We start from the raw sequence: 18186 nt of genomic DNA, 5'->3' as shown, positions 1-18186 counted from the left end.
GTATATATACAAACTCAAATTAATTACAACCCCTTTTCAACCGTAATTAATTAGTGGTGGCCCTGTTCGAAATAGGTAGATAATATTAACTCTCTCTCTCTCTCTCTCTCTCTCTCTCTCTCTCTCTCTCTCGTCTTTAACCTAATTGTAATTAAAATTTTAAACCCGTTCACCTGAATTTATAAAATTGTTAACGGGAATATTGAATTACCTTTTTGTTTAATTATAGCTTTTTAAAATGAAGACTTATTTGAATTGAAATATATTTCAATTTGGGTTTTCTGATCAGCAGGGTTAGGTATACGAACATTGTTAGTTGTGTCTTCGACTTTTAGCGCTGTCAAGCGAAGTGCATTTTTCGTTCCATTAACATCGTGTGATCGATTTACCTTTTAATCGATAATTTTTGCTTTCTTGCATCCAGCTATCTCTTCCCTTTTTCCTTCTCCCTCCCCTCCCCCTTTTTTTACTTCAAAATCGATTATTTTTTTCTCTCTCTCTAAACTCCGATGAATTTGATCGATAATCCTGATGTTCCAGTTTTGGTAAATATTTGCCCACTAATTTTCGCCCTGGTCTCAGTATAGCTTGTCCTTCCCCGCCTTGGTGTTTTATCAAAAACTCATTTAATTTTTTTTTTAATCCCCGGCCCCGTTCTGTTGAATTTACTGTACGGTCCATTGTTTCCGCAAAATCCTCTCACCCCATTATCGACTGCTCATTTGAACATTGTGTCATTTTTAATGTCAATACAAAGATTACTCATCTTCTTTATAGTTTGAATTAAAATTCTCCGGGTCGATTTTGTTAGTTTAGGCCCGATTTAGGCTTAGCGGAAATGTTTATTTTTCAAGCTTTGGTTCCCGCCTTCGTTTTTAAACCAAAAAAAAAAAGCGCGTGCTGGAAATTTGTTGTTAAGCCTAATTTTCAAATTAAGGCTTAGTAACTCAGGCTTTCGTAAGTGGATCTTTTAGAAGCGGAATTCCTTTAGATCATATTAATTAATTAAATTTTTGCTTAAATGCCAAATTTGGTTAAGATTAATTAATTAACTTGAAATGAATTAATATCATAACTAAGTGATACCGATACTATTTTAAGAACGCTAATGGATTCCTCAATTAGGAACCTAAAAATAACGGTTTTTGAAAGCTTAATTACGGGAATTGTTGCGAGTTTAGGCCCAAGTATTTGGTACCCTTGGACAGATTACAATTCGAACTATCATATCCCCAAAACACTGCGCCGTAGCTTTATTATTATCCGAGTTACGACGTTTCCAAAATGCATACAGCGATGAAATAATTGTATTAAATTTCGGACTAATTAGACTGACAGTAAGTTTGCTTTCCTAGCCCTTTAAGGGGGGGAGGGGGGTGTAAGATGCCTTGATTCTTTAGTTCATTGTGTTGTCAGGTAAAGTTAAGGTAAAAAAAACTAGGAGTATTATGCAAATGCCCTCTTGAAGCGCAAGCAAAAATCAATTCTAATTTCGTTTCAAAAGATATTTTTTATTTCGTTTTTATTTTCTTTTTCTTTGTTCACTCAAAACAAACTCGGCTTCTGACTTGGTATTTTTTTATTTTTCATTCTGTTTTAAATTAAGTGTAGTTTTGTCAACAAAGAATGAGCCCTTTTTTCTATACGTTTTATCGTACCTTTAAAGGGCCAGTAAAACGTCACCGAAATTAATTTTGTATTTTCGCAAATTCTTTTATTTATTTATTTTTTTTAAGCTGGTATAAAAATTTAAATTCCGATTTATTCACGCCTTAGGAAACAAATTAGCATTAGATTCCCAAATTTATATCGTGTTAGCTTTTCCAAATGAATATCAAATTAGACAAATTGGATAGCGAATTTTCTCTCTCTCTCTCTCTCTCTCTCTCTCTCACAAATCTTTACCATTCAAGATGGTAAATTTATTTTCAAACTAATTTGAAATTCAAATTTGGAAATAAAGTTACGCCAAGTTGTTACGTGTAAAGTTGAACCGTACTTTCTTTAAATATTCAAATACATATCACGTGTATATAGTTACGGGTCTCTTCCCATAGGGTGACACTTTTGTTAAGTTTTCTATTTTGTCTTTGGTTGTATATTTCGTACACGACGATCTGTTTAAATATTAAGATTTATTTCTTATTGATTTTGTCAGGACCGAAAATCGAAGGTAATTTACCGTTACCTCGATACCCATAAATTACCCGCCCCATAACACGTGTCGTGATTCCCAGCGGTGCAATCTCAAGGCTTTTATTATACTAAATAATTTAGTTTGTAATTACATAGCCACAATCTAACTTATTCCAGTTATATCTTTTTAATATTAAATTTAGTATACATGGAGGATTCATACCATTTACACCAGGAGGCCTGGTTACCTGGAGGAAAGAAACTCGTCTTTTTCAGCCAGGCCTCCTGGTGTAAATGGTATAAATCCTCCATGTGTTTATGATTCCCACGCGCTGAAATCTCGAGACGATATAAAATTAACGTTCGCCTTATCCGAGTTAATTAATTATTAATGGGGGGATACTACGGGCCTTTTATCGTGGCTCTATACTTATCTGCGTATTAAGCATTTGTTCGCGAACAAGCAAACGACAAGCGCGTGTTTAATATTTAGAGACGTTTGCGAAATGCATTATTAATTTATCGTTTTCTCGCTTCGTTGATGCTGTATTTAATAATTCAAAGTCCTGTTTTGGAAAAAAAAAGAAATTCTGGTGGTTGAAAGAGCTAGGCTTAAACAAAACCGCTATCTTGCTTAAGGTTTACAGGAGATATATTTAGAATTATTCAACCGAGCTTAGTGTACGTACGTTTTGTATACATATATACACCAATGTTCTCATAGTAATTTGCACCGCCGCTTTTAGCCTTTGTTTTTAAATTTAGTTAAGCATAGGTTTAAAGTTCTGTCAGCTGTGGAGGTTTTTTTTTAAGTTTGAAGGTTGTTGTAAAGGGAATGTGAAATGGTGTATATTGTTTTCACACCATAGTGAAATATTTAAGTAGAATTAGTAGCACAGAATGGTTTTTCCCTACGTTGTGGTATCGTTTGTGACGTTGCTAATTTCTACCGTGGCAGAAATAATTTCAGAGTTCCTCTATAGTCTCGATGGCTCTCCCTATAGAATTGAGGGGGTGAATCATCGTGTATAGCCAAAGGTTTAAGCGTTTGAATACCGCTATAGAAAAGAAAGTAGTTCAGTTTCGACATAATTTCTTTTCGTAACGTTAATGGTTGTAACCTACAATCGTTGTACAAAACGTTGCCTTTGATTTTGCGTGGCGTCAGAAATAATGTTCCGACTGCCTCTCAAAATTATGAGGGAGGAGGAACCTCGTATTCCCCGCTTTCTTGGCTACCATTCAAGTATTCTAAGCGAGACTCCTCGAGTCGCGCAGAATCAACTTTGCACTCTTAATGAAGGCTGAGTAGTAATTAGGTTACGTACTAACTCGGGGACAGGTGAAAACGGTTCGATTGTGTAGAGTTGAACAGCGACTGTTACTTCTTCTGAAGTGAAGTTTAACGGGCTTTCAACGTCACTTTAAAGAGAGGGTGAAGTAATTTCGAGGAGATTCTTCTAATTATTTCACTAACTCATTTGGAATTAACAATTAATCCAAATAGTTCTAGTAAACTTTTTTTTTGACAGCTATAGGAAAATAATCATTTCATCCTCACTTTAAACAACCCCTATACTCGCCCCCAATGTTACTTGTCTAAATATAACATTAGTCGTTCAGTACCCCGCCCAGTGACTTTTAATTACGTCAGTGACGACATTTAAAGAAAGAAAGAAAAAAACATTCCTGGTTGCGAGGTGCTCTGGCGAAATGCATTCACCGTTTTAAAGAAGTCTTTTCAGTAGCATTTCTATCGTGCCACCATCATGAGGAATAAATGTAGGAACTTAGTTAAGCCTCGGCGACTTTGAATTGTTTTCTTTAATCCTTTTAAACGAATATTTAAAACGAATGATTTTAAATTTAAACGAAACTTAAACGACGATTTAAAAACCCAAAAGGATATAAAGAAAATTGTGTTTAAAATGCCTTTATTGAGACTTCAAAATTCCTTCAGAAGGTACGTTTCTTATTTTTTAATTAGGTTTGAGTTCATTTTTGTTTCAGTGCTAGTAGAAGATAGGGTTGCATTGTTTAAAAATAGGCTTAGGTGATTGTAGAAACCGAATGAGTTGTGTTTCTATTTATAGATTGTTTTCTAAGCGATAACGGGTTTTCCCCCGACACTCATTAAACTAAAAACCTATTTAAATTTTAAGTGTTTATTGTTTCTAAGCTGGTTTAAGTGTTTTTCTTTTACTGTTAGGAGATAATTGAATCAATTCATAGGTTTAAAATTTTGGGAAAAGCTCTGTACCATCGGATTGATTCTTAACTTAAGCCTTTGCGAGATGTATGCATGGCCCAGCTTTCATATAAATACCCATGCAGGACCATTCTTTTGAATTTAAGTTTGGAGGCAATTTTGGGGAACCACGGATCTCTATTAAACAATAGAGAAGGATCGAAAACAAAGAGGGTTCTCTTTACCGCGGGAGAATTGAAACTCTTCCGCCATGCCGAAAAAGATAAAACCCCAAAACCAAGGCCCCAATTTTTAAAACTTCTCTTTTTATTTTTTTACTGTTTTAAAAGAATGTGCTAGTATGAAAACGGGAGGAGACCGAATTTGGGTTAATCGATTTGGATTGTAAGAGACTCAATAAAGAGTCTATACTAGATGATGGGAAACTTGTTCACGAGCAAACGTACGGAAAAATTTGCGATGAATAGCTTTTTGAAAAATATTGAAAAACGTACCCCATCCACGGCCTCATCTCTATTAAATTAGTAATTTTGCTATATACATATATATAAAACTTTAACTATACGTTCGTAATTAATTGGCTCCTGAAAAGTAATTAAGAAACAATAGCCCACCCGCGTTAAGTTAAATAGGTATTTTGAATTGATTGACCTAGAAAATCAAATGGGTTTTCGACTTTTGAACAATAGAAGTCATCATTGAATCATGGTGTAATTAAAATGGCTCCCTTTAAAACTCTTAAATCTAAGTTTCAATATCGAAGCAATTTTCTGTTTATGTCCAGTTGAATTTGTTTTTTATTGTCTCGAATTCCAGTCTTCCAGTGGCCCCATTTTGCAATGTTCATAAACATTATTCAAACTTTGGATATTCCCAAAGCTCCTTGTTGCTTAGGTTAGAGGGGATAAATAACTTCAGGCTTAGTAGTCATTGCCAAAAATAGTTCACGCATCAGCCCCGGGCCAGATTATTTTCCTTTTTTTTAAAAAAAAAAACTTTGGCAAAGACAAAAGAGTATTGTATGTTGTGTCACTTAGCCTAGAACCCCTCGAGGTTGGAACCTAACCTTGAGACTCAAACACGTGCCTTCACGAGAAATGTTTGCAAATGGCTAAACATGGTTCAACATGAGCCCGATTTTTTTTCCTTCCTAAGTGCACGGACGAGAAGACTCTATAAACTTTGCACACGAGGAATGGTAGGAGTTAGGCCCGATCTAGGCTTAGCTACTAACTGATGGGGAAAACTATACTAAAAATAAAGACACTCGGTTCTGGCTCGTCGTCCGTGTGCTGCAGCGTTTTGAAGTGCACTTATACTTCTCTATGAATATCTGCCGTAAGAAGGGGACTTTTAGGATTATCGTATCGGAACAATAGTATGTTGTACTCTTTCGGTACGGGCCGGAAGAAGAGCTTGGAACTTTTGCCTCCAGGGACGAGTACCCTGCTGCATGGCTACGTGCGTGGATGGCAGTTTGGGGACAGCTTCTCTTCATGCGGGGTAACTCGAGGGTTCGCTTCTCAGTAACGGAGAGAGGAAAGGATACCCGGGCCCCTATACACTAAAAGAGTAAAGATCCCTCCATCCATCCATCCCAAGAGGTAGTACCGTTTAGTCGAGGATCATTCTCATCTTCAGTTATATGTAAGCAAATAAACCGTTTAATCCCTTCAGTCGGAAGTGAATTTTTTTCTTCTTATTATTGAGTTTAAGAGCTAGCTGCTAGTTTCCTCACCCCCCCTCCATTTTCTAGATCAAATATAATTTAACGCTTTTAAGACTTATCAAGAATTCGAAATGAGTGAGAGAATTTAATCTGGGCTCAATTTTAATTTCTGCTAGAAGATATTAAGGACTAATAGTTGAAGTACACATAAGTCTTAAACTGGAATGATTGTTCTGTAGTTCGACCAACTTTTACCGTGTGTTTTTCATTCATTCGTTCTCTTCGATTAGGCCTACCTAGCTTAGGGTTTGTTTCGGTACAGATTTTTGTTCTTGTAAATGCCTTGAAGGGGGGGGGGAAATGCCCCCTGCAAGTCGGTTCCACGTTTCTATTTTCCCCAAAGGCAATACATCCATTCTTGTTTGTCTTAAGCTCTCTTAGCTCTTTCCTTTCAATCAGTTTCTTTCCATCCGCAACCCCTATAGCTTTCTCATTGGGAGAAGTTGCGCTCTGTAGCAAGAAAAAAATTGGGGGAGCTAAGTCAGGATAGGGGATGGTTGCGAGTTTTCGTTGCCACCTGGGACGACGTATTAATAAAGTATTTGGATAAGTACTTGGTTGGTTGGAACTCGACGTAACGTTTCGCTATGCCTATTTATTAAAATAGATTGAACAGAGATAAAGATAAAGATTTCTTTGGGAAAGGGGTTTTTGTTTAACCCTAAAATCTCGCGAACAGAAACTAGGTTTAGAGAAAAAGACTTGTATTCTTTCTTTTTTAAGAGCTTATAAAAGTCCCAAGCTTGGACTCGAAAATAAAATAAAATGGTATGAAATATTTCAGACTCTCTTATCAAAATCATAACATTCCAGAAATGATAGGAATCCTTCAGACCCCACTGGGGCGTTATGGGTTTTGTTTTTGCTTTATTTTAGGTGATAAATCATGGTCCTTTTTTCCTTTCTTTAAAGTTGAGGGTTATAAGAAAAGGTGGTCACATGGTTTACCTTTTTTGGGGTTTCAACGCCCTTATAGATACTTTTTCAAACTATCCATCAATCATTTTATTTTATTTTATGGTTTACCCTAAGATTTTTTATCCCGTCAGGATCGTATATGCCTTTCAAGGTTATACTTTTTAGGGGTTAAAGGTCGCGAATAATAAGGGAAATTAATACTTAATGGTTGAAGTAATTACCGACCCGTTACGGGATACCATTTTTATTATTATGTCAAACTAAATTAACGCGTAATCTTCCTTAGTTTTGTTACATTAAAGAAGATAAGGTTTTTTTTTTATTTTTTCTTCTCATCATTGGTATATCATATCTGCATTAACAAAATGATATCTTCTCTGGAAGTCATTTCGGTTTTATCTAAATCAAATTCGTGTTTAGTTTCCAGGCCTGGCTCTTAGTTTGAATGCGTGGTGGTTACGCCAGTCCTATCTATTATTCAATTAAGGCTAGCCTCTGACGATAATGATGATGTCTTTACCCATTTAGAGAGAGAACTGCGGACGAGAGAGAGAGAACCCCTTAAAACTAGTATGGGCATCAACTAACTATAGGGCGAGCGAAACCGCGAGTAAGCCTTACCAGCAGCCTGAACTCTGAATTTTCCCCAAACGCGCTCCGTTCATAATTTAAACGATCGTTAGGCTTAACGAAGGGACTGTATCTACCGTTACTTATCGTGTTAAAATTTATACAAATTAAGGAGTATCGCCTCTTTAAGCAGATTCCTCCCGCTCGCTCTAGATGCGTTAAAAGCGCCTGATTGCTATTATTAACTTAGTTTATCTCTAAACACGTAGCTACGTACTAAATTCTTGCGGTTTAAATGTAGTTCATTAGGCCAAGCCTAATGTGGATGGGTTGTTACGCGTCATTTGCCCAGCAGTTTTAAGTTCTTAACCTTTATCTAATGATGTCTTTCCATTATCTGTCTCTTTGTAGCGCCGCCAACTACTTCCGGTCGAACAAGTCAGCTCGGAAGGCGCAGTTGAAAGAGGTGCGTCACTCTAACGGGGACACTTCCACCGTCAAGGTCATCACCGGTGACGGCGTGACCATCCTCGAAAAGAAGTCGGAAACTCATCACAATAATCATCACAACAACCGGGACAGCTTCCACGGGGAGAAACCGCCACAGTTGCCCCCCAAGAGAATCAACAAGCCACCCGCCCCTCCACCACCGCCCAATCCGCCTTCCAGACCGCCAGCGCCATTACCCCCGCCATCGCCTCCAACCACCCAAAAGGTCAGTATACGCGGACGATACCGCACTTTTCTGACAGTTAGTTAGGCTTAGCGTTGAAGTATTTCGACGAATGCGTCTCCTAGCTTCATTCCCTAATCAAAGTTAACTCTTCACGTTGGCGCCAACGAAGTAGCGCCCGCTCTTCGATCAAAGATGTCCATTGAAATTCTTTGTCTGGCGCTCTAAAGGGAGTCAGCCACGCAACCCCCGCTGATATTTAAAAGCATTGTTCCTTCAAATCGCTCGCGGACATTTTCTTTTGTTTCAAGTTTTATTTTTAACTGGAGGAGCCTGTTGTTACGTTACTGTTAGTTTTGGCTCCTTTCCAAACGGATATTCTTTCTTAAGCCTCGGCAACCGCGTTTTCCCCTCAACCCTTCTAAATTTCATTCCCACCCCCTTCTCATCTTAGTTTCTGCCGCGGAAATTTGTAATATTTTTCGTATTGCTCAGTGTCGCAATTATTTCGTTGGAATTTAGTCGCTTGCCGATTCTTAATAAGAATTTTAAACGTGTCTGGTTTGTTTATATACATTTTTTTTAATTTGAAGAAATGTCAATGAAGTAGATTTAGTCGCCGTCAAAGGGGATTTTCGGGTAATGATTCTTCGAAAGTCCGTGTAAAAATAGAAATCTTAATCCCTTCAATGTTTTTAACCTTCAAGTTTTAGTAATCATCTACGTACGTACATCTGTCAAATATCAAATAAACCTCAAAACATCCCACGTCGGTTTTAGTGAATCAGCAGCCCGCGTAATCGACCCATTATCCCCTAGACTAGTCAAGCTTGACAACTGCTATTACAACACGAACTCTACCCACCCTTACTCTTACGCGTTCCAAACAAACCGGCGCGTACATCATCTCATTAAACAAAGAAAAATTTAAATTTCGTGATTACAAACAACGTTAGTAGTTAGTTGTTGTTGGTGGCAGTGTGCTAAGAAACTAGACGTATATGATAATCTTGTCTAACAAGTTCAATTTGTTTCATTTCTTGTTGGGTGTCGCTCGCTGTCCGTACGTGTCTGGTGGACCGTATCTTCGAAAGGTGGTTGGATCGTTGAACTGTAACGGCAACGAGAATCTTAGTCACGATGGCGTCGCCAGTACCGAAGAGCGTCAAATCGCCGGTTTAAAAAGATTATCGGTTGAAGACGACGAGGAACTCGAGCGAATCCACGAGGAATCAAACCGAGCCTCGGCGGCTCGCGTTGCCGCGTCCTCTCAACACCATCGTCAGGATATCCAACTACAACCGGCCAATCACAGACGCGATTACGGTAACGGTATCTCGACTTCGAGTACGGCTTCCAGTCCAACCGGTGTACTTACGTCATCATCCTCTACGAGTACTTGCGCCACGCGAGTCGGCAACGGCGGACAACGCGCTAGTATCAGTAGCGAGCGTAACGGACAAGGCCCGGTGGTACCTCCTACTTCCGCTTCGACCACGACTACTTCCGCTTGTTCCAGCCCCGATCTTCCTTTGCCTCCGCCACCGTCCAATTCAGGGGGAGAGGTTCTACCCTTTGATGAACCATTACCTCCTCCTCCTCCAGATTTGAACGAGAATATGGACAAGACAGTCAGAAGCCAAACTCCATTGTAAGTCTTCTTTTCTCTTGATTTTGCTTATGACTGTGTTCCAAGTAATTTTCACGTTAATAATATTACCACAGGGATAGTTGAAAGGTCGCTTAGAGGTCATAGTAGCGAAACTAATAATCGTAAACAGGATTTTAAAAGTCAGGGTTACGTTGATGAAAGTTTATCGATATCAAACCCTTTTAGTTAAGTTTCAAATTACACTCGTATTTGAGAGAGAGAGAGAGAACGTCGTTATAAACAGAATTAGCGCTGAATCACGCTAACACTGTATGGTATTATCGGTTTAATATTTACGTAGGCTGCCGCTCTGCACGATAACAAACTTAATTTCAATTAATCAGGGTCTCGGGGAAAACTTTCCAAAACATAACCCGCATCGTAACCCTGACGTCAAACTAGGAAAGCTCTGCTTATACCCTCGCGTATACCAGGAGCTGTCAAATCCCTCTGTATAATTCATTCCGCGACGTAAACTAACTTTTCCCTTGTAATTAGTTTTTCATAAGTCTCCCCTGATTAATTTATCGTTAATCAGCTGCGTATGATAGCGGAATTAATTTCTTTATCCGTCTGAAATAATCAATGAAACATTGTAGTTTTTTTTTTAACCCTAATTAGGGAACACAAATCACTTAAAACGGACCCGATACCTATATTTCTCGTATCTACGATTTAATTAGAGCAATTGCTACTTCATTAGTTCTCTCGTACGAACGTATTTAATCGCCAATAGAAATTGGGTAAAATCGCGTGATTTGTGAATACATTAATGTTCGGTTTTAATTTTAAATTGAGCGTACTTTAACTTGGGGGTGATGTCATCAGACATGTGATTAGCGAATCTACAATTTTAATATTACGTCATAAAAATTTAATAACGGTAATTATTTATGAATAAAATTCTTACTTAAAAAAATAAAACCAACAATTTTAATTTTAATTGGGTTTTAAATTGACGCCATGGAAAGGAATTTTATAATTAGCTGAGGGTGAAAATTATCCTAATTTTATAATCGTGTTTAAGTACATATTATTTTATTGGCAGATTAAGTTAATAATATTTATAATATAAGCAAGGGCGAATGCCAAAAAAGAATAACACCACACATTTCTAAAAGTCTCCTTGGTTGAGCTAATTAGTAATTCTACGAGGTATCTCAATTAGTTCTACGTCATTATTATTTACGTTTCATTCCATTCTGTTTTGGAAAAAAAAATGAACGGAAACCGCGAAGGGGAAGGGCTTTTGGGTTTTAATAATAACAATTCTCGAGGTTGGTAATTAATATTAATTCGTGGAATTAATTAATCGAAAATGCTTCCCAGAATTTAATTGTCGATCGATACTTGAACGGTACGGTTTACAGTTTTGAAACCTCCGATCGGTTTTAGTTTTGCGTCGAAGTTCTTAATTAAAAATTTAAAGTTAATCATGAATAATCTAAGAATTTTCGTAGAAGGATATAAGCTTGTAAGGCGTGTTAGTAAGACTCGAATGATTATGTAAGTGCATTTAATTTATTTACATTAATTTCGCGACCATTTTAGCGTTTATTTATTACGCGGAAAAATAAAATAGCCACGCAGTGACCCAAAGGTTGACCGATACACTCTGGTTGATTTTATATTAAAAATAATTATTTTATTAAAAAAAAAATATTAAGAAACTAAAAAAATCCGTGGCCCCTATCCTTCCCAACCCCGACTTCCGTTTTTCTGTACCAATTGAACATTACCGAGAAATATATTCCGGGATAAATGAAGCTGCGCTAGAAATGGATGGTCAATTAAAGTCTCGGTTTAAATGGAATATTACCTGCCATGAATGATATTAAATTAGTTTGATTCGAGTTATGATTTCCTTTAATTGGGGAACTGGTTCATTTACGCGTTAATATTCCCTTTAATTGGGGAAACCATATAAACCTAAAAGGAGCTGCTAGTAAGACGGAAGGGGGGGGGGGAATGGAAATACCTAAATTTTATTTGGAAGGAAGGAATATTATAATTCGAATTGGAAACGTGAAAAACTCGTTTGGGCAATTCGCTCTTGGCACGGGAAATTCTTTAAGAAGTTCCTGCGCAGCGTTTCTTTCAAAATTTTTAAAAGGAATTTTATTTAGTTTCTCGTAAAATGGGTTTTCGAATGAATGGTATCGTATCTCCGGTTTGGTTCCGAGTAATTGGTGACGCTTAAACTTCTTTAACTTCGGTAGCGGATTATTTTAAAAGACTTCAATACGTCGCCCCGTCCCGTCTCGTGTGTCATTTTAGTTATTGGTATTTGTTATCTGTGTAGGTAGGTCAGTGGTCGCGTTTATTCCAAGGGATTTCTTTGACCATTCAAATCAAGATGATTATGAAAATTGCTATGACGACATTTACGTTGTTAGTATGAACTTTTTTTACTAGTCTTTCTTTGGGTTTAATTTTAATTATATGGTTTTCTAGTAGCTTTTGTAATATATTGATTATTATCTGTGTTCGAACAAAGTTTTAAATGTTCTATTGTTTTAATTTTAAACAAAGCCCTTTAAGCAAGCTAGAGGGAAGTTGTAAAAATATCCTAACCTCGACAGAAATTCGGACGGTTTAAGACGCCTCTAGTTTTTAGAATAATCCTCAGGCTTGTAATTGTTTCCCTGAGTCAAACAATCGAGGCAATGTTCCACCCGCAGTTGTATACACAAGCCTTTATCGAATTATCTTCGGTCAATTAAGCTCTTGGTTTATATATTTGTTTAATTTTTAATTCTTGGATAGTAGTAAGTAATTTTTACGTTGTTTCGTTTCAACTTCCTCTTAAACGCGTTCGTCCAATGACATTAAAGTTACTATTGGCTGTTTTCCAAGAGACGCTATAGCTCGCGTGTCTGGATTGATTATTTTTTAGGCTTAGCGTATGGTCGGTCCAACCCCGACGCTTGTTGCTTTTAATAGCTGTATAAATTATTTTATTGTTTGAATAGCTGAATTTTTATTATTATTATTCTACCGTCGGCCAACATCGGAGGCGGCGTACGTTGTTTTGGTGTTAACTATTATTTTTCCAGCGTCACTAGATTCTCGTTAAGGTTAGGGTTCAGTCGGGACTCGATTTACAAGTTCTTGTTTTTTTCTTGGTACCATTTCAGAGTCTACCCGAAAAATTCCTACATGTCATATCGAAGCGAACGCAAACTAAGCCGTCAAGGTTTCGATGGTAAATATCGTCGAGCGTCGCCGACCTCGCCTCCACCCCCGATTCCTCATCCGGAGTATCTGGGTGACACGGGACAATCTGCAGGAGGACAACAACAACAACAGCGAGAGTTGGTTGTTGGCAATACCGGTGAATTATCGCCGTCTTCCTGGGAATTGGTACATATCCGTAAACACGCTCCGACCGTTATCTTCCATTCGGAATCCATGCCCGTCAAATCCGTGGCTCACCTACCGAATGGTTATTCCTCGAGTCACCATCGTAACAGTCTGGCCTGCAGGGGCAACAGCCCTCTCGATAATATAATACGAAATGATTCCGAACGAGAAGCTAAAATCACAATAGAAGAAAACGAAAAGAATAAGAATTTAAACGAAACTGTTCATCCCGTTACGTCATCGTCACGCGGAGTGGCCAGAGTTTCCCCCAGAGTGTCTAGTCAAGCTGAACTGAGGGAAACGTCAACCTCGCCCGTGAAAGACGTCCATATCAAGTCTAAAGTATCTTTGTCCAACGGTGACGCGTCTCCGACTAGTATGACCGGATCTACGTCATCGGGGTCAACACCTTCCAACGGGAATACGCCGGCAGTATCTCCCGTGGCCGAAATGAGTCATAAAAGCAACAAGGGCGACGTCATTGGAAACGTCGTTAATTCGCCGCCGGACAGCGATTCCTCCAGTTCTTCTTCGTCGTCGGACAGTTCGCGTCATCAAAGGTTACCCAGAATTAATTCGGCCACGCAAACAACGGGGACGCCTTCTCTTACTAGGAAACAAGTTAGGAAGACGCGAGAAGAGTTGGATTGCGATAAACTCAGTCAGGACTTTGCGGCTTATTGCAAAGATGCGACGTTGAAAAGATTATTAGGTGAGTTATCCCAAATTTCTCTAATGTACTTACGTGTGACAATCGTCCATAGTTCGGGTTCGAGCAAGATACGTACTGGACCCCATTACCCTTAAGCCAAAAATATTTCTAATCTCTTAAAAAAAACTAATTAAGCGTATTAATTCTTAAATAATTAACAAGCCAAAGAGGCCTACATCCGTTTCCCCTCAATATTGAACCCAAGACATATCCGAAGGGCATCTTTATACACCCAAATTATCTACTTCCGAAATTTGGTTCTCATGATTGAGGCGCTATGTATTTTTTCTAATTCAGTAGAGACACCAGTCAAACTAGTTGATATCAAAGGCTTCGGGACCTTTTTTGAAACCATAAACCCGTTTGAAATTCCCTAAATTTAATCTGTCGAACCACCATAATTAACAATACCCTCTGAAATTATTTATTTCTAATCGTACAATCTATTCCATTGTCAACTTCGAATGTCAAGTGTAATTGAATCTAACTACTTTCTTACTAGGCCTACTATCAACTTCCTCGTACTTTTTTTTTTATAAAACGACGTCCTGTTTGAATCTTAAAACTTAATGAATGTGACGGGAAGTAACTAACGCCTTAATCATTTAAGATATTTTACTATCAAATACGGTTTTTTCCTAAATTAGGCAAAAGCCGTTGTTCATTTTGTAGACCTTGATAGAATTTGCATTGAAGCATTGTGTGTGACGCGTACGGGAGGAATTTACCCGATAATATAATCTCTATACAACAACAATGATTTGACTTTTATAAATATTTCTATTTACTCCGATTCGGGGAGATAAAAACATGGAATTTTTGTTGACACATGAGGGTTGTTTTCAAATACACGCTTTGTTTCATAAAGGCGCCTTTATATTAAATCTAGAACAAAGGTTTGCTTAAAATGTTTAGCTCATTCGTCAGCTTTTGTAAATGGACCTTTAGAAATATTGTAAATATATATTTTATGGACAGAACAATGGTCATTTCTTTTAGGTTTATTGATTATTAAATTTCCGACATGTTTTTTATTTTGTATTATAGTTCCGGCTCCAGAGCATAAAACAATGTCCGACTATATGGAGGGTCTGTTTAGTTTGGACCTTCAACGTAACGGTCAACGTAATTACCGCCAGACCATTTTGGCCAAAGACGCCTTGAATAATACCATAGCCAACACTAACGGTGTTAATAGGTAAGATTGCGTCCCCTCGTCTATCTTTATTATTTTCTTGATTTTTATCTTCCTGACGCGTATTTAACCTTTGAACTGTAATTATGTAGGGACGTATCTAACTTGCCCGCTAATAGTGCCTACTTTACGACGTCAGAACCCAAAGCTAAACTTTTAAATCGTTACGGACAAGATATCAATAGGCAAGATTGGACAAACGATAGAGAACTTGACCAAAAGAAGGTAAACACGCGTGAAATGCTTATAAACCTTAGTGGCCCTTATTTAACCTTTACTAACCTTTGTTTAACCTTTACTACTATCTATCTTAAGGAGGATTTGATAGCCAGCATTAGTAAGAAACTAGAATTACTACGATTGGAGCAAATCGCGATACAAGAGGAAGTCTCGCAAAATGAAATGTTGGGTAAGGACGTGGCCACGAGAATTGAACAGTTGGCCAAACCGAACGAGATTCAAAAGTACCGTCTTCACGTTGAGGAAATGGAGAAGATACTTAATCTACTCATGTCCTTGTCTGGGAGGTTAGCCAGGGCCCAAAATGCTCTGATGTGTTTACCGCCCGATATTGGCGAAGATGAAAGGGTAAGACGAGACTCCTTGAAGTCGGGGGAAAAGGTATGGAATTATAATTGTTTACCGTTCCTTTTGTAGCGATTACTCGAAGCTAAACGAGACAAATTATGCGCGCAACACGAAGAAGCGCGTCATTTGAAAGAGAGCATAGATCGTCGCAGTCAACAAGTTTCCAGTTTTTTGAATTGTTACTTAACGGGCGAAGAATACGCGGACTACGAACATTTCGTCAAAATGAAATCTAAATTATTAATGGACGCTCGCGAATTGGACGAAAAAATCAAACTAGGAGAAGAACAATTGACGGCGCTGGAAAACGGAGGTACCGCTAATATTTGGCATCGCACCCATTCTAGAACTGGTTCCACGAGTGTTTAAATTAATTAGGCTTTAATAAAACAAACAAAACAAATTCGGCAACTCCAATTCGTGATTTACGATGATATCAAATTTATCAACAGAAAAACGGCGCTCGGGAAAACAAAAAGCAACACAACTAATTAATAATTTTAATCTTTATTTTATTTTTGTGCCATTTTTAATTATCTAGGATATTACGTCACTAATACTCCGATGATGATCCATTAATTATTATATTAAAATAAACAACTCCCCCTCCGATTTTTTACGTTAATTAGTGTACTAACGTCGAAAAACATGATTAGTACTATTCCCTTACGTAGTATTCCATTCCCCCCCATTTCACTCCCCCTTCTTAAAAACACTGCCCACCCCCCCCCTCCTTTCCTAAACTTTCCTTTCCCCCCCAATTTAATATTTTGTAAATAATGTAATAAGATAATCATTATTCTCTGAGAATTTTGAGAGAAAGTTGAAAAAGAAGAAAAACAAACAAAAAAAAAAACAACACAAAATGAGGGTTGATTAATATTAAAGAATAAAGCCTTGAATATTTGGAAAAGTTATCGAGAAAATCTTAATTTTTTTGTCCTTTTTTGCCTTTAGGAAACGTTTCAAAAAGAATCAAAATGGCGGATGTTCCAGACAAGTAGGCTTAACGATTTAACGTCGTAACTATTTTCAACTAATCTTTTATTAACCATATTAAAAACTAATAGATTCATCTCTCTTGAGAATGGAACTAGAAATTCTAAGTTTATGAATTAATTGCGTATCATTATTCATTAACTCTAGGCACACTGTAGTAGTATCAAATTAAAAATTGGTATTCTACACGTACCACTCGAAATTCCGAAAAGAGTACGCTCTTTGTTTCCACGACACGTGGTGACGTGGAACTGAACTGAATTGATAATGAGCGCGCCAAAACTCAGTAAGATCGTGTTTTTGTAACACGTGTCCCGGTTTTCTAGCTTCTTATTTAATAAATGTAGTTTAAAATATTAATCCTTTTATTTATTTTTACAAGTCGGACGCCGTTTGTATAGTATTTTATCTACAAAAGTTACTCGGAGAAGCTTTGGGAAAGACAAATTAGAATCTCAAGTTAAGCCTTTGTCTACCACTATGCAGCAAGCAGATGATAATGTTTGTGACTCAATCAAAAATTTGAATATCGTTGGAAAACGTAAGGATTATTTACAATGGGCAGATTATTTTATGGGAGTTGCTTTGTTATCCGCGCATAGAAGTAAAGATCCAAATACCCAAGTAATTATCTATTAATCCTGATTAATTAAGTTTAGAACTCAAGCTTTCTATGTTTATAAACAGTTGTAGACTGCTTAATTTTAATTTAAAAGCTTAAATTTAATCACAGGTTGGTGCTTGCATTGTAAATAACGATAACAAAATAGTTGGAACTGGTTATAATGGGATGCCAACTGGTTGTAGTGACGATAAAATGCCGTGGAATAAATATTCAACTGATCCTCTTGAAGTTAAATTTTTATATGGTAAGTTAATGGATTAAGTATAATTAATTAATTAACCTAATGATTTGGGTTTCAAAGTGTGTCATGCAGAAATGAATGCTATTTTTAACAAAAGCGCAGCCGATATTAGAGGCTGCACTATGTTTTGCACCAAATTTCCTTGCAATGAATGTACCAAAGTTATTATACAGTCGGGTTTGTCGAAGATCATTTATTTAGATGGTGCAAATCATGACAAAGTTAAGTATGTAGCTGCTAGAAGAATGTTAGATATGGCTGGAGTCTCGTACGAGTAAGTTTCTAAAGTTTGGATTTAAAATTAAGTTAATTATTAAATAATTAACTTGTTTTATAGGCAACATATCCCTAAAACAAATGAAGTAACTTTATCTTTTAAAACATGATGACATGTTTTTAAAATATAATAAAAATAAATTTTATTATAAATTTGAAGTTCTAATTCTTTGATTAATCACGATAAATTTAAAAGAATTAAAATAATTTAATTTGAACTACATTACGATCGATTAAGTTTCGCATCTAGGGTTAAACGTCATAGATGGCGCCAGCGGCGTAAATTTGACCTCAACAGAAG

At 37.1% G+C, this 18186-nt stretch overlaps 2 protein-coding genes and 1 long non-coding RNA gene across 7 annotated transcripts in view; 2 read left to right on the top strand and 1 right to left on the bottom strand.

The window, feature by feature from the left end:
* Positions 1 to 16661, top strand: part of LOC149690874 (uncharacterized) — a 158868-nt gene extending 142207 nt beyond the window's left edge. For all 5 annotated transcript variants that reach the window (XM_089870551.1, XM_089870550.1, XM_089870552.1 and 2 more), the window contains 7 exons: positions 7974 to 8277; positions 9330 to 9886; positions 13024 to 13961; positions 15009 to 15159; positions 15249 to 15381; positions 15472 to 15744; positions 15814 to 16661. In XM_089870551.1, the coding sequence (XP_089726677.1) occupies positions 7974 to 8277; positions 9330 to 9886; positions 13024 to 13961; positions 15009 to 15159; positions 15249 to 15381; positions 15472 to 15744; positions 15814 to 16113 (2656 nt within the window). In that variant the 3' untranslated portion in view covers positions 16114 to 16661. The remainder of the gene's footprint in view (positions 1 to 7973; positions 8278 to 9329; positions 9887 to 13023; positions 13962 to 15008; positions 15160 to 15248; positions 15382 to 15471; positions 15745 to 15813) is intronic.
* Positions 13408 to 14262, bottom strand: LOC149690875 (uncharacterized). Its single transcript, XR_016383827.1, has 2 exons — positions 14138 to 14262; positions 13408 to 14074 (listed from the first exon to the last, which is right to left on the bottom strand). It is a non-coding gene; the product is annotated as an uncharacterized LOC149690875 (long non-coding RNA).
* Positions 16662 to 16876: 215 nt separating the features above from the next.
* LOC149690873 (deoxycytidylate deaminase) lies at positions 16877 to 18038 on the top strand. The gene is made up of 5 exons (XM_089870764.1): positions 16877 to 17029; positions 17126 to 17367; positions 17477 to 17612; positions 17670 to 17883; positions 17947 to 18038. The coding sequence occupies exons 1-5, from the start codon at positions 17011 to 17013 to the stop codon at positions 17993 to 17995; spliced, it is 660 nt and encodes a 219-aa protein (XP_089726890.1). The 5' UTR covers positions 16877 to 17010; the 3' UTR covers positions 17996 to 18038.
* The last annotated feature ends 148 nt before the right edge of the window (positions 18039 to 18186 follow it).

This window comes from Phalangium opilio, unplaced genomic scaffold (assembly GCF_054372755.1).
Source record: "Phalangium opilio isolate 3A_F unplaced genomic scaffold, DU_Popi_V2 ptg000031l_1, whole genome shotgun sequence".
Classification (NCBI taxonomy): Eukaryota; Metazoa; Arthropoda; class Arachnida; order Opiliones; family Phalangiidae; genus Phalangium; species Phalangium opilio.
Note: the sequence above shows the minus strand (reverse complement) of the source record. Positions and strands in the feature narration are given on the sequence as shown.

Coding starts and splice junctions, on each gene's coding strand:
- LOC149690873 (XM_089870764.1), top strand. Junction 17,613..17,669: donor TGAAGTTAAATTTTTATATG/GTAAGTTAATGG, acceptor TGGGTTTCAAAG/TGTGTCATGCAGAAATGAAT. Junction 17,884..17,946: donor ATGGCTGGAGTCTCGTACGA/GTAAGTTTCTAA, acceptor CTTGTTTTATAG/GCAACATATCCCTAAAACAA.